We start from the raw sequence: 12,641 nt of genomic DNA on the forward strand, positions 1-12,641 counted from the left end.
AATGGCAGATACCAGTGCTGAGGTTTTCTTGGTTGATGCTGAAATACTGAATGTTGAACACGTGTCTAACTCTTCCGGCCAAAGAGATGTTGATACATCACTATTACCTGCTGCACTCAAGCAAAGGGCTAATTCTACCCCGTCCAAAACTGTCTCTGAACAGGTTACAGATGACCCCGCCAAACCTCAACAAGTTCCGGACAAATGTAAGGTAGCTTCCAACACTGGCCCCTCTTGCTTGCCTTCCACTTCCAGAACTGTCCAAACCAATTGGTCCGTCAACGTGATACCGCTTAAAAAGACAGTATCCAGCACTGCTAGTCAAAAGGCAACCAGTGAATCCAGGGATGAGAGGCCAGGTCACCGTCCCATAACCCAGTTACGGTCTCCAGTCATCTTGCCATCCATCTCAACCCCTGTCCACTCGCTCACGTCCCACCAACCCCGTAGGACTCAACAAAGTGAAACTGCATCCTCCTTAAATACTAATGAGGTAAGAATAATTGATTTCTTCCTCCCCTGTTGATTCAAGAAGTGTCTGTAAGTGTATATGTGTGTGTTTTGTTTATGTGCATGTGTGAGTACATCTAACCTGTCTCTGAGAAAAAAATTCAATTAAAAATTGACATTCAGTGAGGTTTATTTTTCCTGTAATTTTGCTTTTGAATCAGGTGTATAGAAAAGAAGGCAAGTGTACACTCTCAACAAACTCTGAAGCGATTAGAAAAAGTGTCAGTTCTGTGTAATTTTCATTTTTTCCCCAAAGATTTCTTTTTCTCTCAGAAACGGTGTTAAAAGGACCAGGTCATAATATGCTACCCAAAGCTTGGCGCTCAATTTGCACATACATGTATGGCCCAGGCCTGCATGTTTGCGATAACGTTTTTGACCAGTCATTCTATTTTCAGTAATGGTTTCAGTTGAATAGGGTTTTATGTATGCATGTGGCTTTTTCTTAATTAATTGATAATGACGACGATGACAACAATGGACAATAACAAAGCAACAGCATAAACATTCCATCCATATTTATTCATATATATTATCCATATATATTCCCTAAAGTGTTCTAGTGCATGCCATCCACTTACACACTTCACCTACCCTTGTGCTTGAAATTGCCATGTTTTATCCACTCACACACTTCACCTACCCTTGTGCTTGAAATCGCCGTGTTTTATTCTCTCACACACTTCACCTAGCCATGTTGTAATTCATGTCTCAAAAATCTTAACTGCAGTCTTGAAGGTACTTTTTCAATTAATGTGCGTGTGTTACTGCATTCCGCAAACCATCATTGACTTGTGACTGGGACAGGAATTAATATTAGCTTCAGTTTCACATGTGCCATCTGCCTTGAAGGGTGACTAGGTGTGTTTGAGATAACATCAGTCAACTCTTGCAAAATGGCTCATACACGTGTAGCTTAACCCCTTCGCTATGGAAGACTGCTACTACCGCACCATTGTGTGAGCATTAGTGCATACCACACATACGGTCTATTCACCATGCAGCTGCTGGTTCAATGGGGCCTGCTGCTGGACAAAGCCCTCCATTCAGGGCATACCACAGCCCAGCAGTCGTCAAAATAATCCCACCGTAAAGGGGTTAATAACTCTTGTATTGCTTACCTTAATAATTCCTGTATTGTTTTACTTAATAATTCCTGTGTTGTTTTGGGGAGTTGCAGGGTTTAACTGGTACACGTAGATGTACCTCCAGAGATGGTGAAGTTGACCCTGCATGTACCAGACAGCTCAGTGAACAAGTGGAAGATTATGTTCTGGAATGGTGTGCATCATATTTCCAACGCTTGAACAGGAAGCACTGAAGTCAGCCAGCTCTCGGGAGGCCCCACCGGGAGGTGCTCGCTCTCTGATGTTGCACTCAGTGGCATTTTGAGAAACTTTGGAAAGGCCCGGTGTTGAACCTAGTGATGCATTCCTTCAAGTTGACCACTGTGTTACATTCAACTTGCTTTGTGCACTTTGAATGTATGTCACAACCCTTACACTTAAACTTCCTGGAATTTGTGATATTGAAGAATTTGGAAGCATTAGCCACTGTACAGAGCCCAGCTGTTAACGTTGCATTAGGTAGTTGTTTTATGAGGAATCAAGGAGCTCTCTGCCAAGAATACTTAGAAATAAGTCCGAAACTAGTTTGCCGTAAGCAGCAAGTTCCCTTTGTCAGGTTAATTCCTTTTATAGTTTGTTCATCTGAAATATTTTAAAGCTATCTCCGATGTATAGGGTGCAGGCGTGTTGACCGTGTTCCATGATAGTTTTATTTTGTAGCTCTCTGGAAATTTCTCAGAAATTAAAAGTGCTGGATCCATAAAGTCTTTAACTGTAAACATGTCTATGTTTTGAACAAAAGCAAGTGCTTGGAATTATCTCCGAAGCTTGTTCAAAGAACCTGGTACAGGAACCACTTATGGCATACTTCATGCCATTTTAATGTAAACGCGTTAGGTAAACAAAGCATTTTCCCTGTTTTAGTGTGCACTGTGTTTCAGTTATGCACACTACAATGTACTTTCTGTACATATGTACGTCTATCATGTACCAGTGTTTCAGAGTTACATGTATTGAATTTATCCCATAGTCATTGATTTTTTAAAAGTATGAATGGACGGGGAGCAGCAGAATTTTCTCAGAGATCATGATTAAAACTGTAAACAAAATTATGCCGTGTATTTTCCACTTTTATCTCACAGTTTATTCTAAAAAGATATTTTCGTCAGTATGCTAAACCAATCGTTTAATAATCAATATTTATGTTTTCTATAAACTAATCTATTGTGTAACGTTAATTACAGTAAAAAATTAAACTGATTATTCAAGTTGATCGGTATTGTTCTTCCAAGATGGCTAAGCCTGGCTTACCACTTTTGTGCATTAAACATGCATGATGCAGGCCATGCATGACTAATTCTCATATCATGGGGGGGGTGATATTGTGCACATTTAGCGTATAAAACTACCAGTTTGTGTACAGTTTTGTGTGCCGTTTCAATTACAAATGGTCACTATGTTTAGGTTTAGGGCTGTGGGCATGCAGCCTCACACGTTTAACAAAGATTTCTGTATTCCAAGACAGTAGATGGAAGGGACGTGGTCTTCATATCGAAGACATTGTTTCAATAAATCAAGGTTTATTTTAATAATGCCATACATGTATACGACTCTGTGCTTCATTTGGTATAGTAGTTTGTCATAGGTACACTATAAAAATTGGAGGAGAAAATATGTTCAGGGGCTTTGTACACATTTCATAACCCTAGCATGTGTACGGAAAAACTGTTTGGTTAAGGCTGCTATGTGTACACTACCTTTCTCTGTAAAATTTCTCATGAAAAATCAGTATTTTCCTTTTTTTAGGGATTCGTATTACCCAAAATACATGGGGGATTGATAACAAAAATGCAGACAGCCTGGATCTATTTAGACCTTTTGAATGGAGTGGCAGTGTACATGTATGTTTTTTTTGAAGCTGTGTTTAGCTTTCAACTGACGTGGTGACGATCTCACCCAGTTTGGAGTTGGACTGTAAGAAGGTAACCAGTGATGGGTAATGGTCAACAGACACAACACAAAGACATCTTGAATGAGCAGAGATTACTTTTTATTACTTTTCAATTTTATTTCAACATTTCACCATGATAGATGATTCATGAAAATGTACTTAGTTTCTTATACACAAACAGCAGCGAAGTGAATTGTGCCCACTTTATCAGACCTTCTAATTGAACATCCTCTGACATGATTGATCATTTCAACATTACTGCATGAAATACTGCTTTTGCTTTTCATAAATATATATTGAATACATTGAATAAAGTTTTGAAGGGCATTCAGTTGCAGAACTGTCTGAATTACATTCAGAGAAATGGGTTCAAAGCAAATTTGGCAATTCTAGTATGATTTCTCGTGACCAAGCGAATGACGGCTTGTTTGTCACACCCTGTCAAGTGAAGACAGTCCTGATAAGATTTAAATGGTCAAAATGGTCATAGGTAATGTAATATAAAAGAAGGTGCTTTCAATGAACCTCTTCGTCAGTGATCCAGAATCCGACTGGAAAATGAAGATTTCTTTTTACACAATTTGTTTGATATAATATGGTGGAACAATCCCAACTCCATCTAATTACATATGCAACTGACTATTACAAAATGACTGTTCATACATTAAAATCTCCAAAATATAAATGGGAAAAGAGTTGGCTCTAAAGCACTGTCTTGCCCTGGTGGTAAAAAGCCAAGTCAGAAATTGCCTTGTTGATTTGATGGACGCCGAATTTTGGTCAGAAATACAAGCTGAGGTAGTTCAGTATAACCGTAATTATTTGGAGTATGATTGTACACATAATGAGCTTTTCCATTAGAGCAAGCAAGTTCTACTGAGCACAAACACTGGAAGAACTCAATTTGCCATGAGAGGTGACGTCTGGAGGCACTGAGGACTATTCAACATTTGGGTAACTTTCTGAAAATGGTACTGTAATCAACAAATACCAGTTATCCTGCCTTCAACTTCACCTTGGGGCAAATGATACTCTACTTCCAGTGTTTGGACAACTTCTTCCACACTTGTGCCATCGTCGGGCGCTTTCTGAAGTCAATATGCTGACACCGCTTGCCAGTTCTGCGCAGTCGCCAGATTCCTGCTGCCTTTCCAATGTTTATCAGCAGGTCCCCTAATGCATAGATCTCGGCAGGCTTGTTGAATGGCGAGTCCCCCTCCATGACCTCTGGAGCCATCTGAGGACACTCCTGGTACATCTGATCAATGAAGTGCTCTGGGATACGCAGCCAGGGTCCTGCCACTTCAAGACATGCATTACCCAGATCAATGATCTTGGCAAACCATCTGGTCTTCTTGCCTTCCTTTACACTGTACAGAAGGACATTGTCTGGTTTAATATCACAGTGCACATAGTCATTGTTGTGCATGTGAAGCAAGCCCTCACATACATTCCTCACAATTCTCAGCCAGTTCTTGCGGGAGAGTGCTGCAGGGGTGCCAGTCCAGTCCAAGGCATCCTGTAGAGTTGTGACAGATAAGGTGTCCTTGTCACCCACAAACTCGTACAGCATTGTCCGTAGAGGTTGCTGCTCTACCACACCGTACAGCTTGGGGAATGAAGGGTGCTCTCCCAGTGCTGCCACAGCTATGATTTCCTGCCAGAGTGGTCCCTCCGAGTCTTGTGCCTGAAGGACCTTGGCTGCAGCTACAGTGTCATCTGGTAGACGGACGGCTGTCACCTGAGCAAATGCTCCCTCACCCACTAGGCCTTGCTGTCCATTTTGGTCAACTGCAGCAGGCTTGATCTCGCTACGTTTGTACATCCTGCAGCCAAGATGAGGGTGATAGACAACCTCAGGGATGACGGATGATGGAGGGGCTGCCTCATCCTGGGGCAGAGGAGGTGAAGTACATGTACTGGATGAGTCAGTGGCTTCACTTCCAGAGTATGCAGAGTCAGTGCTAGACTTGGTAGCCTTGACACAATCAGGCTTCTTTTTGTTCTTGGCTGGTGCTGACAGGACAGTCAAATAGTCCTGCAATTGTTGAGATGTCATTTGGCTCAATGCATGCAAAGATGCACAGGATAATAGAGAGTCTTTGCTTGTTTTGCCGTCCTCGCTGGTGGTGGCGTGTATCTGCTGACAGGCCTTGCCGGTTACTGCTGGCTGGTCTGGGACAGCTTGCTGGCATTGTCCCAGAGTGGTTGCTTGATGTGGAGACTTGTCGACAGCAACCTGTTGCAGTGGGCTCTCTGCTTGTAGAGTCTGGTCAGGTGTTGGAGACTCCTGGTGACTAGGACTAGCTGGTTGACAATCCACAGTGTAGCACTGGTGGTTAGAGGATGACTTTTCATCTAAATCGCCTGGATTGGTGAGGTCACTGTTTTTCTCCCTGTGAGATCAAGAGATGAATATATATCAGTTGTTAATTCTGTGGTCAGGGTTAGAAGTAACGATAGGTTTGTTATTTGTGATAATTTAGTAGCTTTAGAGTTGGATTATGGGACAGGGACAGACAAAATACTTTTCCACTCATAGAATCAAACCTTAGTAGGTATAGTCTGTGTGAATTTTGTGGTGAAGAATGTTAACTACTCACTTTATATACTCATAAAGAAAAACTCACAAGTCCTACATTTTAGATTGTAGATTCAAATATCTATTCTGTACTCTAGTTAATGTTCTTTTGTTAGTCTACTTACATGTACCTCCTAGGGCAGAATACAGCACGCACAGCTTTCCTGAGGCTACACATTTTCCTGGATTTCTCATCAACCCTAACAGAGAGAGAGAGAGAGAGTAATTAGGCCCATGAAATTTCTCTTAGCACAAAGACACTAGCTCCATATAGATGCACGGACAGGCCTATATAGTTCAGTTTTCTTTTATCATTTAATGGAAAAACAAAGTGCATTCTGGACATTGTTGTGCAAGGACTTAATGTGTGGTTGGTATGTTTTATAGTCATTCATACAAATTCAGAGATAAGAAAAAATACAAACAAAAAGTTTATTTGAGGTATCAAAGCAAGGCAAGAGTAGCCTAAATTTAGTACGAATGGGGATTTCATCTAGTTAAAGGATGTGACAATCTCCAGAATCAGGAACATCAGGGACTGACTTCTACAATTTTGTTTCTAATATGAACAAGAAATACATGTACCTGATATTTTGGAGGGAATAAATCAGGAACACAAAATACTGACCGCAGAAAATCAGAAATCAGATTTCATACACACACAAATTGACTGTAGGCCCTACCACTGATGTAAGTAAAATCCATCAGATGATTTTACAGAAATTTTTCATGAGAAATCTTACTTCTAAGATGGAAGGGAAGAGAGTCCACATTTTAATTTTTGGCATATAAGACTTTTGCGATCTCGATCACTTGCACAGAATGTTTTTGGGCAGCTATAGAGGAGTTCAATTACCTTAGAGCTTCTGCTTTTTCGTGCATGGGCACAGATTGTTTTGGGGTACCGTTTGCCGAGTTTGCACAACCCAATGTTTGATCTTGACGTCGGTGTGATCGCTGATCATGGAGTTTTCTGAAAACCATCATGTGGTCTCTGTAAGTTCAAAACAAACACAATTCATTTAGGCCTAAATAAACAGCTAAACTGCTACATTTGACAAGATCATTCAATTTCTAACTCTAGTCCAGGCTAAGTTAGGCCTAAGCCTCATTTTTGTATTCATCAACAAATCGTTTGTGAGCTAAGCCTAGGCCTATAGAAAACAAATGGGATGGAAATGTTTGCATTTTTAGTCACAAACAAGTCACATCAGAAAAGGAGATAGGCCTAAATAGAGAAACTATGCTTGTAAAAGAAAGGCACACTGGCACTTCTGCTATGATTGCACTGACATGTAAAAACCGATCTTGAAAGTGCATTTATTAATATTACAGTCTGACAGTTTGAACTCTGTGGGCCTTTTTGAGCGTTTAAGGGCTCTAGGGCTATCATGAGTTTGAACAAGTTGAAGTCGTTTAATTTAACTCATTGACACAAATTTAACAGACACAAGTTTCCTTGAGTTTAAAGCGTACAGCTAGGTACTCACCAAAGAATCAGAACTAACGTTAGGGTGAGAACTCGAAGGATGGCACAAATTCGTAGTAAATAATAACAGCAAAGTGGGAAAAATGCAAAGAAGTTAGTATTGCTGTCAGTATCACACATTTTGCGAAGGTGAAATTACTGTTTGTAAACAGCGTTGTCATGGTGTTTGTTTATATCGTGGCGGATGAATATGTCACTGAAGTTACACGGCGAGTTCTCGGGCGCATGCTGGACCAATCCGGTTCGTAAGTGATTTCGTCACAAAGGCGGACGCGCCAATATTTTCAGGCTCTCATCGGACAATCGCTGAAGCTCGCTGTGCGTTAACTTCCGGTTCCACGGTTCCATGTAAACGGCGATCAATGCACGTAACCCTATGTGCAGTGCACGTGTGCAGTGGGCGTGGTTTAAACTGAAGTGACGTCACATATTACGAACCATAATGAGAAATATGAAAGGCTGCGTACATTGATCCGGTTCGTAAGCGTGACGTCACCTCAGTTTAAACCACGCCCACTGCACACGTGCACTGCACATAGGGTTACGTGCATTGATCGCCGTTTACATGGAACCGTGGAACCGGAAGTTAACACACAGCGAGCTTCAGCGATTGTCCGATGAGAGCCTGAAAATATTGGCGCGTCCGCCTTTGTGACGAAATCACTTACGAACCGGATTGGTCCAGCATGCGCCCGAGAACTCGCCGTGTAACTTCAGTGACATATTCATCCGCCACGATATAAACAAACACCATGACAACGCTGTTTACAAACAGTAATTTCACCTTCGCAAAATGTATGGTACTGACAGCAATATTTACTTCTTTGCATTTTTCCCACTTTGCTGTTATTATTTACTACGAATTTGTGCCATCCTTCGAGTTCTCACCCTAACGTTAGTTCTGATTCTTTGGTGAGTACCTAGCTGTACGCTTTAAACTCAAGGAAACTTGTGTCTGTTAAATTTGTGTCAATGAGTTAAATTAAACGACTTCAACTTGTTCAAACTCATGATAGCCCTAGAGCCCTTAAACGCTCAAAAAGGCCCACAGAGTTCAAACTGTCAGACTGTAATATTAATAAATGCACTTTCAAGATCGGTTTTTACATGTCAGTGCAATCATAGCAGAAGTGCCAGTGTGCCTTTCTTTTACAAGCATAGTTTCTCTATTTAGGCCTATCTCCTTTTCTGATGTGACTTGTTTGTGACTAAAAATGCAAACATTTCCATCCCATTCGTTTTCTATAGGCCTAGGCTTAGCTCACAAACGATTTGTTGATGAATACAAAAATGAGGCCTAGGCCTAACTTATAGCCTGGACTAGAGTTAGAAATTGAATGATCTTGTCAAATGTAGCAGTTTAGCTGTTTATTTAGGCCTAAATGAATTGTGTTTGTTTTGAACTTACAGAGACCACATGATGGTTTTCAGAAAACTCCATGATCAGCGATCACACCGACGTCGAGATCAAACATTGGGTTGTGCAAACTCGGCAAACGGTAACCCAAAACAATCTGTGCCCATGCACGAAAAAGCAGAAGCTCTAAGGTAATTGAACTCCTCTGTAGCTGCCCAAAAACATTCTGTGCAAGTGATCGAGATCGCAAAAGTCTTATATGCCAAAAATTAAAATGTGGACTCTCTTCCCTTCCATCTTAGAAGTAAGATTTCTCATGAAAAATTTCTGTAAAATCATCTGAAGGATTTTACTTACATCAGTGGTAGGGCCTACAGTCAATTTGTGTGTGTATGAAATCTGATTTCTGATTTTCTGTGGTCAGTATTTTGTGTTCCTGATTTATTCCCCTCCAAAATATCAGGTACATGTATTTCTTGTTCATATGTAGAAACAAAATTGTAGAAGTCAGTCCCTGATGTTCCTGATTCTGGAGATTGTCACATCCTTTAACTAGATGAAATCCCCATTCGTACTAAATTTTCTACTCTTTCCTTGCTTTGATACCTCAAATAAACATTTTTGCTTTTTGTTTGTATTTTCACTTATCTCTGAATTTGTATGAATGACTATAAAACATACCAACCACACATTATGTCCTTGCACAACAATGTCCAGAATGCACTGTGTTTTTCCATTAAATGATAAAAGAAAACTGAACTACATAGGCCTGTCCGTGCATCTATGTGGAGCTAGTGCCTTTGTGCTAAGAGAAATTTCATGGGCCTAATTACTCTCGCTCTCTCTGTTAGGGTTGATGAGAAATCCAGGAAAATGTGTAGCCTCAGGAAAGCTGTGCGTGCTGTATTCTGCCCTAGGAGGTACATGTAAGTAGACTAACAAAAGAACATTAACTAGAGTACAGAATAGATATTTGAATCTACAATCTAAAATGTAGGACTCATGAGTTTTTCTTTATGAGTATATAAAGTGAGTAGCTAACATTCTTCACCACAAAATTCACACAGACTATACCTACTAAGGTTTGATTCTATGAGTGGAAAAGTATTTTGTCTGTCCCTGTCCCATAATCCAACTCTAAAGCTACTAAATTATCACAAATAACAAACCTATCGTTACTTCTAACCCTGACCACAGAATTAACAACTGATATATATTCATCTCTTGATCTCACAGGGAGAAAAACAGTGACCTCACCAATCCAGGCGATTTAGATGAAAAGTCATCCTCTAACCACCAGTGCTACACTGTGGATTGTCAACCAGCTAGTCCTAGTCACCAGGAGTCTCCAACACCTGACCAGACTCTACAAGCAGAGAGCCCACTGCAACAGGTTGCTGTCGACAAGTCTCCACATCAAGCAACCACTCTGGGACAATGCCAGCAAGCTGTCCCAGACCAGCCAGCAGTAACCGGCAAGGCCTGTCAGCAGATACACGCCACCACCAGCGAGGACGGCAAAACAAGCAAAGACTCTATATTATCCTGTGCATCTTTGCATGCATTGAGCCAAATGACATCTCAACAATTGCAGGACTATTTGACTGTCCTGTCAGCACCAGCCAAGAACAAAAAGAAGCCTGATTGTGTCAAGGCTACCAAGTCTAGCACTGACTCTGCATACTCTGGAAGTGAAGCCACTGACTCATCCAGTACATGTACTTCACCTCCTCTGCCCCAGGATGAGGCAGCCCCTCCATCATCCGTCATCCCTGAGGTTGTCTATCACCCTCATCTTGGCTGCAGGATGTACAAACGTAGCGAGATCAAGCCTGCTGCAGTTGACCAAAATGGACAGCAAGGCCTAGTGGGTGAGGGAGCATTTGCTCAGGTGACAGCCGTCCGTCTACCAGATGACACTGTAGCTGCAGCCAAGGTCCTTCAGGCACAAGACTCGGAGGGACCACTCTGGCAGGAAATCATAGCTGTGGCAGCACTGGGAGAGCACCCTTCATTCCCCAAGCTGTACGGTGTGGTAGAGCAGCAACCTCTACGGACAATGCTGTACGAGTTTGTGGGTGACAAGGACACCTTATCTGTCACAACTCTACAGGATGCCTTGGACTGGACTGGCACCCCTGCAGCACTCTCCCGCAAGAACTGGCTGAGAATTGTGAGGAATGTATGTGAGGGCTTGCTTCACATGCACAACAATGACTATGTGCACTGTGATATTAAACCAGACAATGTCCTTCTGTACAGTGTAAAGGAAGGCAAGAAGACCAGATGGTTTGCCAAGATCATTGATCTGGGTAATGCATGTCTTGAAGTGGCAGGACCCTGGCTGCGTATCCCAGAGCACTTCATTGATCAGATGTACCAGGAGTGTCCTCAGATGGCTCCAGAGGTCATGGAGGGGGACTCGCCATTCAACAAGCCTGCTGAGATCTATGCATTAGGGGACCTGCTGATAAACATTGGAAAGGCAGCAGGAATCTGGCGACTGCGCAGAACTGGCAAGCGGTGTCAGCATATTGACTTCAGAAAGCGCCCCATCATGGCACAAGTGTGGAAGAAGTTGTCCAAACACTGGAAGTAGGTTGTCATTTGCCCCAAGGTGAAGTTGAAGGCAGGCGAAATAGTAGTTTGTTCGTATCACATTACCGCTTTCTGAAAGATCATACCCCCAAATGCCCAGCAATCCAACCTCTAGACAACTTCACTGGTTATGGCTTAGTTCTTCCAGCTCTTAGAGCTTGTATTTGGTGGATAGGCAAAGTGCACTTGGACTGTCAGTGTATTCCACCTACTCAGCCAAGTTCAAGTGTATGAATTGCATAGGTGACCACATCTAGTGGGTATGAACTCATCAAGTTGAACATATTTTTCACATTTTAGGCCATTTTTAATCACGAGGGCCAGCTCAGTAGTCCATGTATACCTTTGCTTTACTGCAAACTCCATGCATGTCAACCATAAAGTTAAATGCTATCTGCTTGTTGTTGGAATTACGCAGACCAATAGAGAATGTGTATTTATGGCCTACCACACATCAATGAGCAAATTTATTACAGAATTATAATCAAAACGATTGTTAATGTATGAAATCATCTATTTAGGAATAATTTCATTTTTAATCTAAATGTACAATCAAGGTGTGGTGAAAAGATTTTCTTCACCACCGTGAATGTTTTGGCATTAAAAGCAGTACAGATGAAGCAACTGTCTGCCAGTAAAATTGCCTAATGTATGCAACAAATATTGATGAAATTGAAATACTTATCAGTGACATTGCCATTAAGCAGAGTTTCTGTAAAACATGAACTGAGCCATTTCTTTGATCTTGGAAACCAAACCAATACGGTACCAGAATTCCATCCTCTCAACTCAAATATTAATTACTACCCAACTTGTAAGTACTAAATCCGCAAAATTTTCAGACAAATGGTACTGTGTGTTTTGTATGCAACTCAAAACAAAGTGTAATAAAGCATGAAAATTAAAAGAAATCTTAAAACAAATTATAAATCAGAAAATGTCTGAAGGCTGGGTGGAAACCGACATTCATGTATCATGCTGTTAAATTCATAGACACAGGGTTCAAAATTGACCTGATTTATGTTGCTTACATTTATATGAGTAGTTGTAGCTTGTGAAATTGGAAAAATAAAATAAAGAAAACTGAT

General features: G+C 41.3%; 2 protein-coding genes and 1 long non-coding RNA gene across 5 annotated transcripts; 2 read left to right on the forward strand and 1 right to left on the reverse strand.

The window, feature by feature from the left end:
* Positions 1 to 7: 7 nt before the first annotated feature.
* Positions 8 to 3,174, forward strand: LOC147794986 (uncharacterized). The gene is made up of 2 exons (XR_015424188.1): positions 8 to 493; positions 1,691 to 3,174. It is a non-coding gene; the product is annotated as an uncharacterized LOC147794986 (long non-coding RNA).
* Positions 3,175 to 3,620: 446 nt separating this feature from the next.
* LOC147794987 (uncharacterized) lies at positions 3,621 to 7,926 on the reverse strand. Of its 2 annotated transcripts, none has more exons than XM_087132367.1 (4): positions 7,600 to 7,926; positions 6,966 to 7,103; positions 6,241 to 6,309; positions 3,621 to 5,924 (listed from the first exon to the last, which is right to left on the reverse strand). In XM_087132367.1, the coding sequence occupies exons 2-4, from the start codon at positions 7,094 to 7,096 to the stop codon at positions 4,562 to 4,564; spliced, it is 1,563 nt and encodes a 520-aa protein (XP_086988493.1). In that variant the 5' UTR covers positions 7,097 to 7,103; positions 7,600 to 7,926; the 3' UTR covers positions 3,621 to 4,561. The 2 variants fall into 2 exon arrangements, with proteins under 2 accessions (XP_086988493.1, XP_086988492.1); XM_087132366.1 differs by having other exon boundaries at positions 6,235 to 6,309; positions 7,600 to 7,924.
* A 455-nt stretch (positions 7,927 to 8,381) lies between these two features.
* Positions 8,382 to 12,640, forward strand: LOC110986107 (uncharacterized). 2 transcript variants are annotated; one of them, XM_087132364.1, is made up of 4 exons: positions 8,382 to 8,510; positions 9,009 to 9,146; positions 9,807 to 9,881; positions 10,192 to 12,640. In XM_087132364.1, the coding sequence occupies exons 2-4, from the start codon at positions 9,016 to 9,018 to the stop codon at positions 11,552 to 11,554; spliced, it is 1,569 nt and encodes a 522-aa protein (XP_086988490.1). In that variant the 5' UTR covers positions 8,382 to 8,510; positions 9,009 to 9,015; the 3' UTR covers positions 11,555 to 12,640. The 2 variants fall into 2 exon arrangements, with proteins under 2 accessions (XP_086988490.1, XP_086988491.1); XM_087132365.1 differs by having other exon boundaries at positions 9,807 to 9,875.
* Position 12,641: the final 1 nt, after the last annotated feature.

Source organism: Acanthaster planci, unplaced genomic scaffold (genome assembly GCF_054643075.1).
Source record: "Acanthaster planci isolate LZ-2023a unplaced genomic scaffold, COTS_SCS Contig231, whole genome shotgun sequence".
Classification (NCBI taxonomy): domain Eukaryota; kingdom Metazoa; phylum Echinodermata; class Asteroidea; order Valvatida; family Acanthasteridae; genus Acanthaster; species Acanthaster planci.